Here is an 18,040-nt window from a genome sequence, read left to right as displayed (position 1 = left end):
GGGGGGCACCAGCTCCTGCCGCTGGCCTCAGGTACAGCTTGTTCGCCTTGCAGTACAGGAACTGTAAGCCATGAAAGGTGTGAAGTCCAGTTTCCTACAGCTTTGTGTAGGACACATTGCTGCTGCCCAGTAACTCGCAGGCAATTTCGTGGTTAGAACAACCATACTTTTCCTATCACTTTCCGTTAGCTCTAAAACGTTAACACTGTTGCATTGGCTTGAGAGAAACACTGCTTTGAGCTTGTTTCTTCTACTCTGCTGCACCCCACACATTCCTGACTTGTGGGAAATGTATTATCTCCAGGACTTCTAGCTTCTGCCAGGCTGAACGTCAAAGCATTAAGATAATTACCGGCAGGAACGGATGCACGCACAGTGCCACTGCGTATGTCTCACTTCCTGCTCTAATAAAACATCCTCAACTTCTCCTTCTTCTCCTCTTTCCACCTCCCACCTCACCCTCAGCTACACCAAGAGATTTCTCTCTTCTGGTTTACACCCCGCACTGACTGATGTGAGGCTTTACAGCTGTTCTGCTGTGAAACCTGCTTCTCCCAGCGGAAAGGGGGGAAACTGTCAGGAGAAGCAGGTTTTGGACTACGCGGCAAGCTCTGGGATTTCTGGGCAGTAACCTCCCGACAGGCCACTAGGTGCTGCTGTAAGGCAAGCAAAGGGCCTGACGGGCAAGTGAGAGACAGAGCAGGGAGGCCAGCGGGCAACCGAAGAAGCAAGCCTCGCGCCTCACCCAGCTCCAGGCCTTCTGCTGACACACCTGCTGTGAGGAACAGGCTTTGGCCCAGCACGACGACAGCAGGGGGAGAAGACCCGTCTGGTGTTTCTGCTCGGGTGTTCAACAAAATAATGCTCGTATGCATACACACCACAGTCTTGAGGAACTAGTAAAAGGACCCAAAACCCAGGTGGAAAGTCCCTGCATATCCACGTCCTTTGTTTGCTCCTGGTAAGGTCTGTAACTCTTCTGGCCTGCTTAGTAACTCAAGCTACTCCTTGGAAATCAGTTATCTACTAACACTGAATTCTGTTACCAGAAATAAAACTTTCTGAGAAATAAAACTTTTCTTTGAGAAACTTGAAAAAGTTTCTCAAAATAGGAACCTAATCTGTGACGTACGGAGATGGTGACTGAAGCTTCATGGCAATTTTGTAAATATCACTGCTGTGTCTCTTCCCATCATCCTGCTGGTGGGTCACTTTGTTATCTGCCATCTGGGCTTGTGACAACTTGAAGGTTAAATACTTGACTTGAAAAGTCCCTACAGATCCATTTAACATACACTTGACAGAGAATCAGTGGGCGCTGAATAGTGCCATGGGACTAGGAGACCTCCAAGTATAAATTCCCTCATCTTCTCCCGAGTTCTAAGCAAATTATGTTGGTGCTACCTTTCTTTTTATTAACAATTTTTAAGGTAATAATAGTATTTAAGACCTATGACTACAAGGCTTCCAAGTCTGCATAATCACGAGCAATCAACCTGCATGTTGACAAGGAGTCTCATGTTTGTCTGTCAGTCCTAGAGTTTAAGAACCATACATACACGTATATCTTATGTGTACATACACACACATTTTTATGATAATGAAGACTACATGATAACATTTAGACTATTCTCTTAAAAATGACACTGCAAGTCTTTTTTTAAATAGAAATGCTAGAGTTTTAGATATATGACATATATTAATATACAGATACAAAAAAAATCTTTATTTTCCACAGTGAAGAAACTTCTGAACCTCTTCACTGACAATACCTCAGCAATCATCTTAGTACACCAAATTCCCCCCCAAGTCAATACCCACTCTAACACAACTAACTCCTCTCCAATGAAGATGAAAGCAGCTAACCAATTCTACAATGAATTCTTGAGCTTCTTACTGAACCAGTCACAGCACCTCCTAGCATGTTTTCCTAACTGCCCAAACACTGGTTTGAGCATGAAGCTATCTTCAAGCAAAAGCATGGAAATCCAACCACAGGTTGTCCCACAGACATGCAAAAATCAACATCTTATGTCTTCTCTGTCCACATGCCCAAGGTTAATTATTGCTTTTCCTCCGAATTACAACCACCACCACTGATAACAACAAAAGAAACCCTCACTCCCACCTCTCTTCCTTCCAGGCTAGAGATTTATGGCAGTGAACACCTTACTTTACTCAATATACGAGCCACATTTTGAGCAATTTTCAAAGCTGGCCCAGAACATAGGTCATATCTAATATAGTCTAAACATAGCCATAACATAGTCTAAAGAAAGACATGAGGTCTCTGCACTAGTGGGGACAGGCAGGAACACTTTTATTTACTAGACTCCTTTGTAAAAACAAACTTGTGATGGCAACCAAACTACAAAATTTTTAACAAAGACTTAGTGAACAGAAGTAGCCTGCAATACTTTGATTACTTGTTAGCATTTGCAGAATGTATATACAATGACACAGACTGTATGAAAATGACTAGGTATTTATTTTACTATTAATGACAAGGCCACAGTTGTGTTTGCACTGCGCAAGCATTATGAAATCCTTGCCCAAAAAAGCTTGCAAATCACCTGTTTGTTAACACAATCACTGTATTTCAACCTTTTTCCCTGTGGCAATATCTCACAGGGCAGGCTTGCCTGGTCTGATCAAATATTCAGTTAGTAGAGTGTATGTTGAACTGATATAAAGACTGGGCCCAAGCTCCATGTTCACAGTTGGGATACAAGACTCGTATCACCGGGGTCACACTTCAGTCCCACCTGACATTAGTCAAGATGTATCTTAACCTTTCATTTCCCGCTGGTCAAATACTCCCCTTCAGAGCTCCCTTTAAACTGAGGGCTCACAGTAAGGTAGACAAGAGAGTTCCTTACCTCTTGTGCAGTCAGGGCATGTTCCCCTGCTAGAAGCAGCATACTCAGGCCTCCCATTTGTGTAGGATCTGTTAAAAGAGTAAAACCAAATCTTAAGTTTACTGATTTGCATGTTTAAAGAACCTACCATTTGCAGCTTTAAACCCCCAGAAGACTACTTGTCACAGACACTCCAAGCAAGCTGCCATAAAAGGCAGTTCAAGAGAATCGCAAATAACCATTTCTGTACCCTCTGGGAGAGGCTTTCAAAGCTGTTTGAAAGATTTAATTGGATTTGTGTGCTTAACACCCCATTGCGTGGATTTACAATATTACTGCCAAAGGTTTTGTGTACTTACAGAGATGCGTATCTTTAAAATATCAAGTGTAATGATCTCATACATAAATATACACAAAGATGCCCTAATATCACACACACTAATAGCTCAGTGGATGCTCCTACTGAGGGAGACGTTCCCTTCTTTAGACACTGAACAAGTAAAAAGACAGAACAGAAAGACAGGATCAAGCTCTGAAGTAAAATTCCTATTTTAATTTAGCTTTAATTTAGGGTTGCATTTTGTGGTGAAAAGTGCCAGCCTGACAGCTCTGAAGCATGAAGTGCTTGATCCTCTGTGCCAGAACAGCACGGGCACTGGCCAGGCAAGCTGCCTGCCTACTTGTTGCCTTGCCAATACAATATATAATTGAGGAAAGTAAAATGGAAATACAAGTGTTCTTTCTCCAACTATTTGATGCTGACAGCTTCTTTCCTCCAGCCTTTCCACACCTCGGGAGCCTGGGAAATGACAAGAAGTGAAAGCAAGGACCGCTGGCTCTGCATTACTCATGGCGTGGCTTTCCCACTCAAAACAGTGGTTGCTCTTCAATCATTACGAAGCCTAGTTGCCCGATTTTGGGGGAGTGCCTTGGAAGCAACACGGGGGTTCGATTTAACGGTGTCATGTAGAGGAAGGAATATAATCTGTGGCCCACATGTCTCACACAACAGCCACAACATGAGAGAAAAGCAAGTATTATCCTTGCTGTATTGTTGAGACACCAGCTTCAGTAATGATGAGACACCAGAGATAAGTAAATTTCTGTAGGTTCCACTAAGCATGCACTCACACTTTCCAATTTCCTTTCACTGAACCATACAAAACCTCTCTCTACAGCATTAAGTTACAGGTGCCTAGGACGATTCCTTGTAATGGAGGCCAACTGGCACAATTACCTTTGTCCCTTTGTTTGCATTTTGTCATGCAAAATTTGGATGCACAACAGCTGCAAACAAAATGCCTACTGGGAAATTCCCTGGACCATTCCCACTCATGAATGGTGCTGAGGAATTTGTTGAGCTTTTCAGCTGACATGGGCCAAACCTATACCTGTAAACCTCCAAAGGATTTAGTGTTACAGATGATTCAAGGTTCAGCTCATGCAAACACTCACTGGTGCTATTTAATTCAATATCACAGACGATGCCAATAACTCTCCCTCTGACAGCATCTCACTGACATCCAAGCAGTACGTTTTCTCAATACTCTCTTAAAACAGTAAACAGAAGCAGAGGAAAGCAATGTGAATAAACCAGACTCATCTACTATCTCAAGGAGAGAGGAGTGGCTCTTTATCTTAAGAACATGGCATCCAGATTCAAACCCAATGTTCAACTTATTTACCATAATAAACAGAAGGTGGTGTGTGTATGTGTGTTATAGGTTTGGTTTTTGTGTGTGGGTTTGTTGTTTGTTTTTTTTGTTTTGTTTTTTTTTTTTTAAATCTTTTTAAATATAAAAGTGAATAAATAGTCAGTTTCTGCAAAGAGATAAGGCACTATCAGTAATGTAGGATCTACTAACAAGAAGGGGCTGAAGAACTAGAGACAGAAACTAGGAAGGGCTAGCCAGTACCTAAGCACAATTTGTAAGTGAAGCGATTCTGTCAGCACAGCACTTTCTGCCATCAAAATACTTGATCAGAAACTGTTGAGTCCTTCAAACATGAGGACAGCAGTGCAATTAAGTTGTCAAAAATGAAAATGTATCTTGAAAGACAATGCCTGAGGAGGCAGTTAATTTGGAGGAAGGCTTGGCTGGCTGCTGTCTACTTTCTTTTTTCCCATTGGAAGGCTGATGCAGAACCCAAATCTTTTAACTATTAAGAGTTTTCTTCTGGTTTTTGGCATAAATTTACCCAGGGCCAGGTGATACACATTTTTTTCTGGTGCCCAAATTTTTATGACTAAATAACTGTTCTCCCTAAATGGTTATTTCCCTCTTCTGTGTTTTTAGGAGTCACCCTACCCTCCTCCCACTCACTGTCCTAGCCTAAGCCACTCAAGATCTCCTGAGGCCATCAAGCATGTCCATCTCTCATGGTCCCAGCAATCCCCGTAGCTCTCCTCTTCAGCTGCTCCAGGTGGAGTCCATCTCTCTTGTATGTGAATGACTCACAAGGCAGCCACATCAGATGAGCTGTGTTCTGTTTCAATAGCATTAACTCTTCTCTACAGTTCCTGAAAAGACTCTGCCTGACACACTGCAGTACAGTAGCTCCTTATGCCCACATCACACTGATGGCTCCCAGCAGCTCTCTTGTGCTTCACTACACTTACCTGTGAGACTTCTTCCCCCTCCTGAGTTTTGGCCAACTGGAGAATATCTAGCTCATTTCCCCTCTTCTAAATAAATTCTTGGTGATCTCCGCTCTCTGCCCTTCAAGTAAGTAGCTTATCATAACAGGATAAGAATAGGATTGTTTTCTTTGCAAACAAGCAAATACTTAAATTGTTTATTTAAATATTAAATTTAAGCGGAAGGAAAAAAATGACAGCTAAGTGGAAAGCGAAAATTTAATTTGGTGCTTAAACAATTTGAATATTTAAGTTACAGCTGTAACAGAAGGCTGGTGCTTAAATGTCTGATCATGATAAAAATCCTTCCACTGAAGTTTCAAATAAAAACTTAATCCAAGAGGAGACAAAATGTACAAATGCAAACATTGCCATATCTTTATGGTGTCTTCTCAGCAAAACAATACTTCTTTTATGGAACTAAGAGCTTACTGGTATGAAGAATTAGGAAGTTTAAGTACTATTTTCAAGCAATCTACAGTTAAATCAACAGTAGTGACAACAGCACACGTGCAGAATGGGAGGCAATGCGTGACTTTCTCAAAAGCTTTTAATGTTGATGAAACTTAAAATCACCTCGGTATTTGGGAACAGCATACTTTGTTAGCACGGGTCTGGTTAGATACTCAGCAGCCTGGCTTGTCCCTCATCGCAATTTGTCAGTCAGAGGAAAGAAAGAACTGTGAAAGAACTAAGCAGGAAGGCAGCCAGCGGGTAGCAGCTTCACACAGTTTTTACCTGGGTACAGAATTAAGCTTCTTTCTACAAAACAAAAACTGCATCTCTATCAGGGTATTGTCTACTCTAGGAAGTGCCTTTTTTCCACTCTCCACTAAAAAGCTCTTCTGGTTTCTTCTGATGCAGAAATGTGAAAGCTCTGGGAACCTTGCACACTGCACAGCCGAGCTGCTGCTTGCCTGTCTCTGTAGCTGTGACTCTGCGATGCTCACGGTCACCTGCAAACAGCAGCTTTGTCCTACACCCAGTAACAGACCAGAGGGGAGCTGTGTCATGAGAAACACATGCTCCAGTACAGCTTCCAGGCTGGATGAGCAACAACAGCACTAGTGTGTCTGCAGGTCAGAAGCCCAGTGCTGGTACGACACCTCAGGTTCTCAACACACTGACTGGTCAACATGAGAGACTTACAAGTGGGGTGGTTACTGTTGGAATGCCAAAAATGAAGAAGAGATATAGCTTGTGTGAGACCTAAGATATTACTCTTTATCTATTACATTTTCCAAAATGAAATGTAGTATGTAAAAAGCAATCAAGACAGGAGTAACAACTACCAACAAGTAAAACAGATTTTCTGGAATGCCTCTGGAATCTCATAATCCCTGTCCTAAGGAAGGTATCTACTTTTAAGATGCAAGATAGACATTTCAAAGGTAAAAGTGTTTCTGAGGTGGTTCAGCTACATTTTAGCTCATCAGCTACTATACAGCCTGGATTTTAGAAGGGGCTGTGCTGGACAGAAGAGTCAGAGTTGAATTAACTATCACATGAAGTCAAGGAGAGAAGAACACACCAAAACGTATTTAGCACCAACTGGTACATAGTTGACAAAACAGTAAATCCGTTTGGCATAGCAGACTTGTCATGATTTATATGCTACTGACATCTCTGTCAGAAGCTGTCATTATTTTATGAGCTCCTGTTGTACTCAAGAAACAGCCAGCCTCCTTTGGCACAAGGGCTGGAGCAAGAGCCCTATGCACCAGTCAGCTCACTGATTCAGCCTGCAGTATAAAAGGTAAACAATAAAAGTAAAAAAATTAAATTACACATGGCACTAAAAGGTCTTCTTCAGCAAACAATGGCTCTATAGATAAAAGAATTTATTAGATTAGTTTCCAATTAATTCTTAAGTTCTTTGTCCTCTGCTCTGACAGGTGTTGGTTCAAGGTCTCTCTGTACTCAAAAGCTCTACATTTGGCTAGCCCAGCAGCAGTGGTGGGGGATGGCAGACAGCTACACCAAGAACCGTTACTTGTGCTTAAGTCAACAAATGCTTGGGGAGCACAGAAGTTACTCTTATAGCAAAAGCTAGGGGCTTGCAGTTTTTAGAGCTGGCCTCTCATACATCAGTACTATGTAGCATGAAAACTTTGTTTTGATCACATTTCACCATTCCTTCACAGCCAGAAGGAATTCCTTCACAGGAATTTTCATACCACTATACTAGCATAAAGGTATACATGCCTTTTTATCCCCTTTCATCCTTTTATATTTGTTTCATAAAACCATTTTCCACTCTCCAGCCCATGATCTCTCCAAGCAGAAAAGTCCTATCTGCCACAAACTTCTTGTAAACTAGACAGGATATGACAAAGCTTCAAATACATTATTATTTATGAAATTAGGAACTTTAAACCCAGGGAAAAAAAAAAAAAAAAGTGTGGTGGAGGTAGAATTATTTTATGCCTTGACTGTTAGGTTTTTAAGCTGCCAGTACTTCACATTAATGTGTCTGTTGTTCAAGGTCGTAATTCCAACAGTTCTGCTATTTCTGGATATTAGTGAGAGATTATCTGCCTTTCACCAGTTCAGGCACTGCACCTACACTTATGCACGGATTTGGTTGGTTTCTTTTAATTTTTAGAAGGTTAGAATCTGCCCCTTCGAGGTATAAAGCATAAAAGAGCGTATTTTAAGTTAAATTAAATTATGCTTCTCCTGATTTAAATACAAAATGTGAGTTCCACCAGCGTATTCATCCACAAGAATGTTAACACTTCCAACCTCATAGGCACCCATGAATTACTTCTGTAAACAGCAAATTACTGAACATAGTACAATGCTCTGTGAAAGAGAAAAAGAATGCACACTATCAGCACTTTCCTTTTTGACTAGAAAATGAAAATCTCTAACAGTAGTTAAACTGGAATTAAAAAACAATCAAATCTGGAGCCCCAGTGGAGTATGGGTTATGATGTCACATACCTGCACTTGACTCTTGAAAGCAATCATGCACTAAGGAAAACTTCAGAAAGTGGTTACCAGGTCTAACTACAGAGGTCTAACTACACTCTTGGCAACTTAATTTGGGCCATGAAAGGTATTTGCAGTACAGTACCATGTGCAGTGAATAAAGCTAGCATCACAGTTCCATTTCAAAAGCACATCTTCTAACAAAACAAGGATGCTCCAAGTAACACGGATGGAAACCTCACCTGCCATCCCGAAGTTAAGCTGTGGCATTTCTTCACTTTTTGCCCCTTTCCTCGGGCTTGGCAAATCTTTTGCAGATTCTGATGCAAAAGCCCATAGCTTTTTCCTGTTTGTAACAGCAGATGTCTGGGTTTTCACAGGTTTGTTTGTCGTTGGGCACCACTTGTACCCTGGATTTGCCTTCATAAATGCATCCTTGTACTAGAAAAGAAAAGGAAAATCAGCAGTCATGCCAGTCATGATATTATACTACCCACAGGGCAATAGAGTACACTGCATGTAAGAGGATTTAACACAGTAAATAATCCTTAAATATCTTGATTTTTTAACAGTTTAATCACATGCTTAGAGTCTGACCACTAACACAATTTAGTAAGAAAAAATCTTAAGATAAGTAGAGTTGTATTTTAAAAAGTGAGTTTTCTCTTTCCTGTCCTCAGCACTTATGAGCATCAGAGCAGGCTGAAGTTCTGAACCTGCACCCTGCTCCCCACTACTTGTATGCTCACCCTCCAAGGAACACAAAAACAGCTATCTGAATTCTTTTGCAGGTGCAATCTTTGTTTACTTTCTAGTTTGAATGAGAGAAGAACATACATTCAGCAATAAACCTACATTTAGCAATTTAACAGCATGATGCTCCCTACTTTGCACTCATTTTTCTGTATGAAATGCTGGGGTCTGAACCCCGAGCCCCCAGATTAAGGTTGACATATGGGTGATTCCCACAGCCCTTCATACAGAGGTGGTGAGTTTGCCTTATAGCTTCCCCCCAGGGTGCGGCCGGCTCTCCAGGGAGAGCCATGAGGGAAATGAGCCCCAGGGGTCCCGCATTGAGTGAACAAAGGTCAGGTGTCTGCTTGGGGATAAAAGCTGGGACCACTTGCAGGAAGGGAGGAGAGTCTACCTGTGAAGTGGATACACTTTACCGAGTTTCGTGGTTGGGGAAGGACCTCCTGACTCTCCTGGAACTGGGCCCTGGTCAGGTTAGACTTTGCAAAAGTGGGCTAGGAGGGTGAGAGCTGGCCATGTGGCTACCTTTACCCTATGTGATTAACCTGCTGACCTGGCTGTTTCCCATTCCATCTATGGGAAGCCTCGGTTCCTTATTTGTTCTGCCTACTGCCGGCCGAGCAGTGTCGTTGTGGGGGTCGTTGGGGGTGGTGTCAACTGCGTGTGAACCAATCGGCTTATTTGTATGCCCGGCAATTATTCGTGGAGTGACCTTTCTATATTCAATACAGTCAATTTACTGGTTTGTCTTTCTGCTGGCTGTGTCATTCATGCTGGGCCTAGTAACTGGCAAGACACTGTAATAGTTCTGTATTTCAGAATATTTGAGTATGTGCTTTCACAAACCAGGCACCAAAAATAAACCACTACCAGTGTCATCTAATTTTCAGTAACTTCTAATGCATCATCTCACTGTTCCTTCCCATATGTACCATATGTCATGGCTGCATGAAATAAACGGGGATCATTTAAAACTTTACTTGGCCTGAAGCACACAGCACACATGTCAGTGGTTTGCTATGTCCCTAGTATGAGGTACCAAAAGGAACAAAGTCAGACTACATGAGGGAGGAATGGGGGAAAAGGTCTGGATCCTACACGGTTTGGGAGTAGGGGGAAGGATGGGGACTTATTTTACTCACAAAATGCAGCAGTGACGTTTTTCAAGTATCTTACTGATCAGACCAAAACAAATATTTTGACAGCAATAAAAAAAGCACTTTTAAATGTGTTGCTATGCAAGGTGGAGAATGGACAAATGAGAAAGGAACATGCCACGCATTCCAGCTGAAACTGAGAGGGGAGCCTGCCCAGTAAGTACCAGTGCTCACTGTGGGGAGAAGGAACTCAATACCTCCTCATGCATTAGGTAGCTCTTGATGGTGGCAAATGGTCAAAACAGTGATTTTATCCTGGAGTCCGTGGCAGGGCAGCTGCAGGAAGTCTCTCCTGTCGCGACCCATGCCTTCCCAGAAACATGCAGAGGGGAAAAACATCCCCCAGGTGTCAACTACAGAAACAGCACTGAAAACTTTCTCCTCTGCTGAAGCAGAGTCACTGCAGTGCCTCCCCAGACCAGTAAGTGGCAATCTTTGTGGCAGGATCACCATCGCATGGGCATCACTGACTTTCGTCTCCACCCCACCCTACAGCTGGCTCTTGGTACCTCCAGGCTGCAGCAGGGATAAAACCGCGTCCGTCCACCAGCGGCGCAGCGTGAGCCCCTGCGTGACGCCTGCATTTATAGCGGCGGCTATAAATAATGGAAGTCTGCGGGGACTGCTGACCCACATACACACTGTGTTCTCCGAGTCGGTGCTACCTACTAAATCTGCCAACGAAGGGCTTGGACACCTCTCACCTCGCCCCTTTCCCTCCGTTTGGTTTGGGAGGTCAGCACACCGCACAAATCGCCCAGTGGAGGGGAGGGGAGTGGGCTAGGGACAAGGCGGTAAGGAAGCCCCCGGTGAGGAGCTTTGCCTGCCATTGTTAAAGCCGCAGCCCACCCACAGGCCCCGTCCCCAGCCTGCCGCGGGGCAGGCGCAGCGCCGCCAGCAGCGAGGCACAGAGCGCTTCCCATCGGCACGGCTGCTGCTTTAGGCAACTGAATTACTCCGTGGAGTAATGTGACAAGCCGACAGGCTGCCCATCAAGTGAGAAGCTGACTGTGTGTTATTTGCCAGACGAGGCAGCAATGAGCTTTTAATCAGTTTCCAACAAGAGCAATTCAAGTGAGCTGGTGTATTAATGGATTTTTTTCCTCTGCAAAGCCAAGAAGTGAACATTAACTGGACTTTCTGAAGGGGGAGGGAGCAAACTGAGGGAGGAAAACTCATCAGTTCCTTTCACAGTTTCAACACTCAAGATAAATTAAAAATAAATGTAAGAAGCTCAACAATGGCCAAGAAGTAGTTTTATAAAATGCATAAAGGCCTGATCTGAATGTCAGAAAGACTGTCAGTATTGATTTTTGTGACTATTAAACCAAGGCCTAAAATGAAGTGATAGATTCTGCTTGCCAGGTCATGATAAGATAACTACACAGTAGTTAAACAGAGCTACACAGTAGTGAGAAAATGCCAAGGGTGACAGCCAAGCTCAACTGTTTCTGTCAATTTGACCAACTGTGAAGTAAACGCTCAACACAACCAGCCTAAGGACATCTCCAAAGTTGCTTTAAAAACAAAACAAAACAAACAAAGGTTAAGTCCTTAACCTGGAAGGCAAAGACACCACTTTGGTTCCCACACGAGTGGCAGGGACAGCCCAGCAGGATCATGTCAGCAAGTTTCAAGTAAGACAAAAAGGAACAGGCTGTGTTAAAAAAGGCCCTGCACCTTCAGTCATCTCCTTGAGTTGCTCTAATCACTGAACCAAAAAAAAAAAAAAAAAAAAGAAAAGATGTGCTTTCTCCAGTGTGGTGGGAACAGGAGCTCACAAGTGGATTCCAGCTACACCTCAGGGTAGCAGTTAGCATGTACCTAACTTTAAATGCATGCTTAAATCCCACCAACTAGTTATTAAATGTCACATGAATCTCAGAGATGTAACAAAACAAAACAAAGAATCCCCAGAAAATACTACACTCTGGTTTTCACTCCTGAAGGATTCCAGGCTCTCATCACATGTTACAGCCCGTGCATCAGGCAGGGAAGTCGCCAGACTCCAGCCAGCAAGCCAGAACATTTGTCCCCTCCGAGCCCGAGGTGGCTGCCAAAGCAGCAGCATGGCAAGGACAGCGAACTCCCAGCTGGGCCCACTGCACCCGGGCGACCGCTGGCCAAGCACTTGCAGGGAGGCATGTTCAGCTCTGCCACTGAATGGCAGCACCCTGGATTTGTAGGGCTGCTCCCTACAAGAAACAATCCCAACTGCCTGGACCTTGCAGATACAAAGATGTATTTAAAATGCCATGTTTCTAACAAAGGAAACAGGGCTTGAACAATAATAATCTCACTGGGTATTTTCCAAGGCAGCTGAATATTCCCACTCAGCACTGTAAGAGTTAACAGAAGAACACTACTCCTATTATTGTAGCAACTAAAAATGCTGGAGCATATTTATCAGTGGCCAGAATTCATTTCCCCCTCAATGAAGGGAAATGCTAACAAATGGCAGGAACACTTGTGTTCTACTTGGTGTATTTATCAGCTACTAGGCTTATATCCTAGAGAAGGAAACTTTAAAAATTAAGTTGATCTCAGAAGTCCTTAGGACACAAATAAAAACAGTGCTCCTAAAGAAAACACCAACAGAAGCTGACACTGAGTTCTGCAAGCGCAGCATGAGGTCTCCAGGGCAAATGTTGCTACAAAAGTCCATAAACCACAAGACTGAAACGAGGGGGGGGTTTTCTAGATAATTAAAGCACCCCAAGGTGCAGACAGGTACATAATAGGATTTTCCACAAGTGCCTAAATGAAATATAGACATGATTATGCTCTTGGTGGGAATTAGTGATAGATGTCCAACCCACTAGGAAACTTCTCATAATTCCACCTGACAAAAAGTCTGGGTGCCTCACTATCTTCCAAAATCTTACCCTTTGCACAGAGCTAGACATAAATATGTAAATACACAAATGCCTTGATTTGCATACTGCTGAGACAGAATCACTGCTGGTACAAAGCAGATAAGAAACAGAAAGATACTTGCCTGATGCACAATCTAAGCTAGCTGGTTTTGTAAGCTTTGGCTTCAAGAAATAAAAGCATTCTTAAATAACAGGGATGGTAGCCACTGCATTAGGGAACACTCCTGTTGGGCCCATTTGCTCTCTGGAAGAGCAGTTCAGATGCTCAGGGTATACAAGACGTTATTGGGGTAGCAGATATGGCACAGGACCCTTCGGGAGATGTGTGCCCTGCCAGGGCACTGGCTAGAGGCTATGTTGTGAAAACTGGAAGTTAAAGCCACTGAAAAGCCACATTTAAGTAACAGAAGCTCATCCACTGTATTTTAAGTCTCAATGAGCTTATACATATAGGTACTCAAACAGAAGATTATTGGTACAATGGTAATTTTATGTCCTTTCAAATGCATGCACTGTCTCGACTTTCTAACCAGCTGGCCTTAGGTAGATGAAAAATATCAATAAATGATTTACACTAGAGTTGATAGTAACATCTTTTTGATTGTCTCAACACTATGCTTAACTGCAAGTTAAAAGCAAGTGTTAAAATCAAACAACTGATCCACACAGAAAGAATAGGCCTGTTGGTGAAGAAGGCCCAACTATATTCCACAGCATACTACAGCTGCTAATTATTGTTTTAACACACTTGTTTAAGGATAAAAATTATACTCTGCCTTCTATGCATTCTTGGAACTAGTTGTAATGATGTAACTACTTAGATTTATTGCTTTGCTTTGATGTTGAATATGCAATTTATTCTTCATGCCAAGAAAAATAAATCACTGTATGAACGATTTCTACAACTATATGATTAATAGTTTCAGATCCATCACTTCATACAGAAGTTTTGCAATTATTTTCCTTCTTAATTAAAGGGTTTCCTTCACTAAGACAAAAGTCTAAGAAAAACAGTCACATCAGGTTTGTTTCTTCCTAAAACTATTTCTTTATTTTCATCTTTCCTTCCTCTGTATCTGTACTGGATTTTCTAACTGGCCATTTCCCACACATTTCAAGAAGCATCACTAATTTTTAAGAGGGAACACAGAACTTATCAGGAATGGCTGTACAAAGCTGAGACTGGAGTATCTCAGCGCTGTGTCACACAGATGAGGAACAGCTACAGATCAGCTATAGATCCTGCTTCAAATAGGACCTGCCATGTAGGACACACTGTTTTTCCTGTAGACCTCTCCATGCTCACACAAACTACTGAACAGCCAGACCTTATACACATATGTTAATAGCAGCGAACAACTTTGGGTGCCAGGGCAGGTCCAGGTGATGGCTTCCCCAGTCGTTTCACAGCTGTATGTACTACTTCCAGTGTGCTAGCAGCACTGGACAAATGAGACAGTTCTTCCTTCTCACTGGCCCTCCAGCATTTTTTCTAAGACAAGAATTCAACAGCTAGCCCAAATCTACAACACACAGGTAATGACAGAGATCTGTTTTAGGGGGATATTATCAGCCTAAGTAACTGGTCATGTGTCTCTCACTCTACTATCAACACCTGCAGCCTTCTTAGGGTGAGCTTACCAAGCAAGCTATTTCTTAAAAAGCTTCATTTACCTTTGAAGTTGACATTAAGCTACTTAGTGAAATACAGGGCTAAGTCTCTTTTCCTTGTTCCCTGTTGAAGGACTCTGGCTATGAACTGCTCTTTGGTTTGGGTATTAGATTCTGTCTCACCAAAGGTGTTAACCAGAAACTGGTTAACAATACATACAGAGAGTACTTCATGATACACTACTGCCTTTTAAATTCTTAGCACCAAAGGTAAAAATGGAATACAATTGTTGACCACGCTTTTGGTTTGGTTCCCCTGTATTATCACAGTGGCCTGTACTATCGACAGCAAACGCAGAGCTTGAGCCAAGCATCACCAGTCAGCTGAGCCTGAACTGTACGTACGTGTTCTCAGTAGCCACTACCCACACATTATGCACGTGTTAATGCTTATGCTGCAGGAATTACCAGGTGATACCTACCACAAATTCGACCTATTTGTACCAGTGACTACTAAAGCCAGGTTAATTTGTATATACAGACCAATTTCTTTTCATTATGGTCCAATGAACCAAGTGAATCAAAAGCAAGAACAGCTGTTCTGGGCACCACAATCCCACCAGGGAAGCTGAGGAGCTTAGGGACAGAAAACAACACACAGAGAAACACAGGACAGACAAATACATAACGAACTCCCTTTACATCCACCATTCAGACGGAACGTACTTCCTTAGCCATGTCAGTGTATTTCTGCTTTTCCTTTGGGTCTAGAACAGCCCACCAATCTGCCAAGATCTTGGTTGCACCACGATTATCGAGCCGAGGGTGTTCTTTTCGCACAAGAGAGCGATGGCGCTTGCAGAACAAGAGAAATGCATTCATTGGTCGGCGAGCTCGTTGCTCTGAGGACTCATCATCTTCAGTCTCATCAGCATCCTGCTCTAAACCATCAGCACCAAGGAGTGGCACCTAGCAGAACCGAAAGGGAAGGGGTGTAAACTCAGTTACCCACACTTCTCATGAAGACTGAGGGTGTGTGCGCGTCCTGTGTGAACAAGGGAGAGGCAGATGGAGACACACAGCTAGACAGGCCACTCATTCTATGCAGAAGACCTGGAGTTCTACATCAAACCTCCTAACCTGAAGGTCTGAAGTTCATTCATACTCTGAAAGACTTAAAACTCCAACTTCAAGTGAAGCAGATTGCTAAGCTGAGGACCATTCTCTAGTAACAGTTCTACAAGTGCTGGATCTTTCGCACCCACTTCCTACAACCTAGAAATTATCTCAGTGGGACGAAGTGAGCAGAGCTTCCCTGAAATTCAATCATGTGTTTCTGCAGCTACAGAGTGCATAGGAAGGAAAGTAAGACAGGCAATAGTGGTTTCCCCATCCCCTGCTGCTCACTCTCAGCCTGTGAGCAGTGCTGCAGTGCACCCACCTGCACAGCTGCCCAGTCAGAGACAGAGGGCAAATCTCAAAAGAAGACACTGCCAAAAATGTTCTCTCCACTTTCAACCCCATGTATCAGTCCTACAAAGGACACACCAGAGAAGACTAATTCTGACCGAATAACACAAATTACTGTAAGAGAGAAATCACCTCCTACAGAACTACAAAACTGCTATTTTATAACACGTTGTGAAAATGATCTGGAAGGTAAACAGAAAGCATTGGCAGAGTATCAGGCTCCTCATTATCCTTGTCAAGGTCACTCTTCCTTATCACTGTGTGGCTCAAGGCAGTCTCCTCAGCACTGACCTCCACCTACCTGCCCTAGGAAGGCAACAAGGAAATGCAGATAGGAACGTTATCCACATGACAGAAGTGTTGTACCTCCATAAAGCATTCCCACTTCTTTTTACAGAGGATGAGTAATTCTACATTTGTGAGGTGCCACACTGTGGGGTCCTTACCAAAGAAGGGTAAAGGCCAGCATCTCTGAACAAATACCAAGTGTCAAACCAGATACAGATTATTCCACCTGTATTCTCAGTATTCTGGAAGATAAATTGAATTTCACATGCAAAGACAGTAAAAATTGTTGACAGCTTTTTCCTTCTTTTTCTTTTTTAAACTTTGTACTTTATTGATCTTCAAAAAAAGAAAACTATTAGCTAGGTATGTCCTTAGAGCCACTAGAAGCAGATATCAAACATAAGCTAACTTCATGTCTAAAATAAACAAGTCATGTAAAAAAAACCATCTTGAGTAATTAAGATTTGAGATATACTACACATTATTAAAACAACTCAGTTCAAACTCCTGCAGTCTAACTCTAAGCAAGAGATTTTGCCCAAAGTTTTAAAAGCATGACAGACAAATCACTTTTCCATGTTATTTTCTGCTTGCCTCTATAGCTTTATGGGCACAATATCAATTCTTTTTATTGGCTGTGTTAAGAAGAGAACAGCAAAGAAGCAAACAAAATAAAAGCACAGCTAGGGAGAATCCGACCCACCATTAGCCTTCAACGGTCAAAGGATCCAATGAAGTCTACCTTATCAATATCTTCCTCCTCTTCTTCCTCCTCCTCCTCTTCAGAGAAGTCAAGGAGTTTCTTGGCAAGCAGAGGATGCCACTGAAGACACTTTCTTTTTGGTCGCTTCCCAGTTCCTTCTTCTGTAGAATGATCCTTATTCCTACTACTGCCTTTCATTACTGTGACCTGTCATGCAAAAATAGTCATAAATTCACAACAAACCCTCAGGCATAAATGACCATCATATAGATACTTACCAACAAACCAGTGACAAATATATGGGGCACTGATGCAAGACTCTCAGAAGCTTTTTGGCAATATATTAGACAGTTTTATTCCCATTATTGACAACAGCCTGGATGTACCTTCTCCAGTCTCAACATTTCCACCTATGTCCAGATTAACTGACTATGTGCTGTCTAAGAGCATGAAGCAAGGGCCCTAGCCAGTCTAGCTCTTGAATGTGCTTTTGTCTGAAGGATAGCAGAGAAGCTCTCACACTCTACTGGTCAAGTGAAAGACTCCAAAGCTCTCCTACAGCTATGTCTACTGTATTTCTTCTGTATTTTGCCACTGAAAATGCCAGGATGTCCCTCTTTTTAGCAGAGGAACGTATCACCAGCCACTCATCTGTTAATTAAACACTTTATATAAAGCAATGTTCTTCCAGAACCCTGTAACACCATGAGCTACGATTTCCCATGTGCCACTATAAGGTACAACAGGGAAAT

At 42.6% G+C, this 18,040-nt stretch overlaps 1 protein-coding gene across 1 annotated transcript in view; it reads right to left on the bottom strand.

The window, feature by feature from the left end:
• Nucleotides 1-17,486, bottom strand: part of BBX (bobby sox homolog (Drosophila)) — a 46,148-nt gene extending 28,662 nt beyond the window's left edge. Inside the window, exons 1-4 of the mRNA XM_008949191.1 lie at nucleotides 17,328-17,486; nucleotides 15,554-15,796; nucleotides 8,673-8,871; nucleotides 2,880-2,947 (exon numbers count right to left, since the gene is read on the bottom strand). Coding sequence (XP_008947439.1) covers nucleotides 2,880-2,947; nucleotides 8,673-8,871; nucleotides 15,554-15,796; nucleotides 17,328-17,486 — 669 coding nt within the window. The remainder of the gene's footprint in view (nucleotides 1-2,879; nucleotides 2,948-8,672; nucleotides 8,872-15,553; nucleotides 15,797-17,327) is intronic.
• Nucleotides 17,487-18,040: the final 554 nt, after the last annotated feature.

This window comes from Merops nubicus, unplaced genomic scaffold (assembly GCF_000691845.1).
Source record: "Merops nubicus isolate BGI_N331 unplaced genomic scaffold, ASM69184v1 scaffold20231, whole genome shotgun sequence".
In the NCBI taxonomy this organism is placed as follows: Eukaryota; Metazoa; Chordata; class Aves; order Coraciiformes; family Meropidae; genus Merops; species Merops nubicus.
This window is presented reverse-complemented; position numbering and strand designations above follow the sequence as displayed.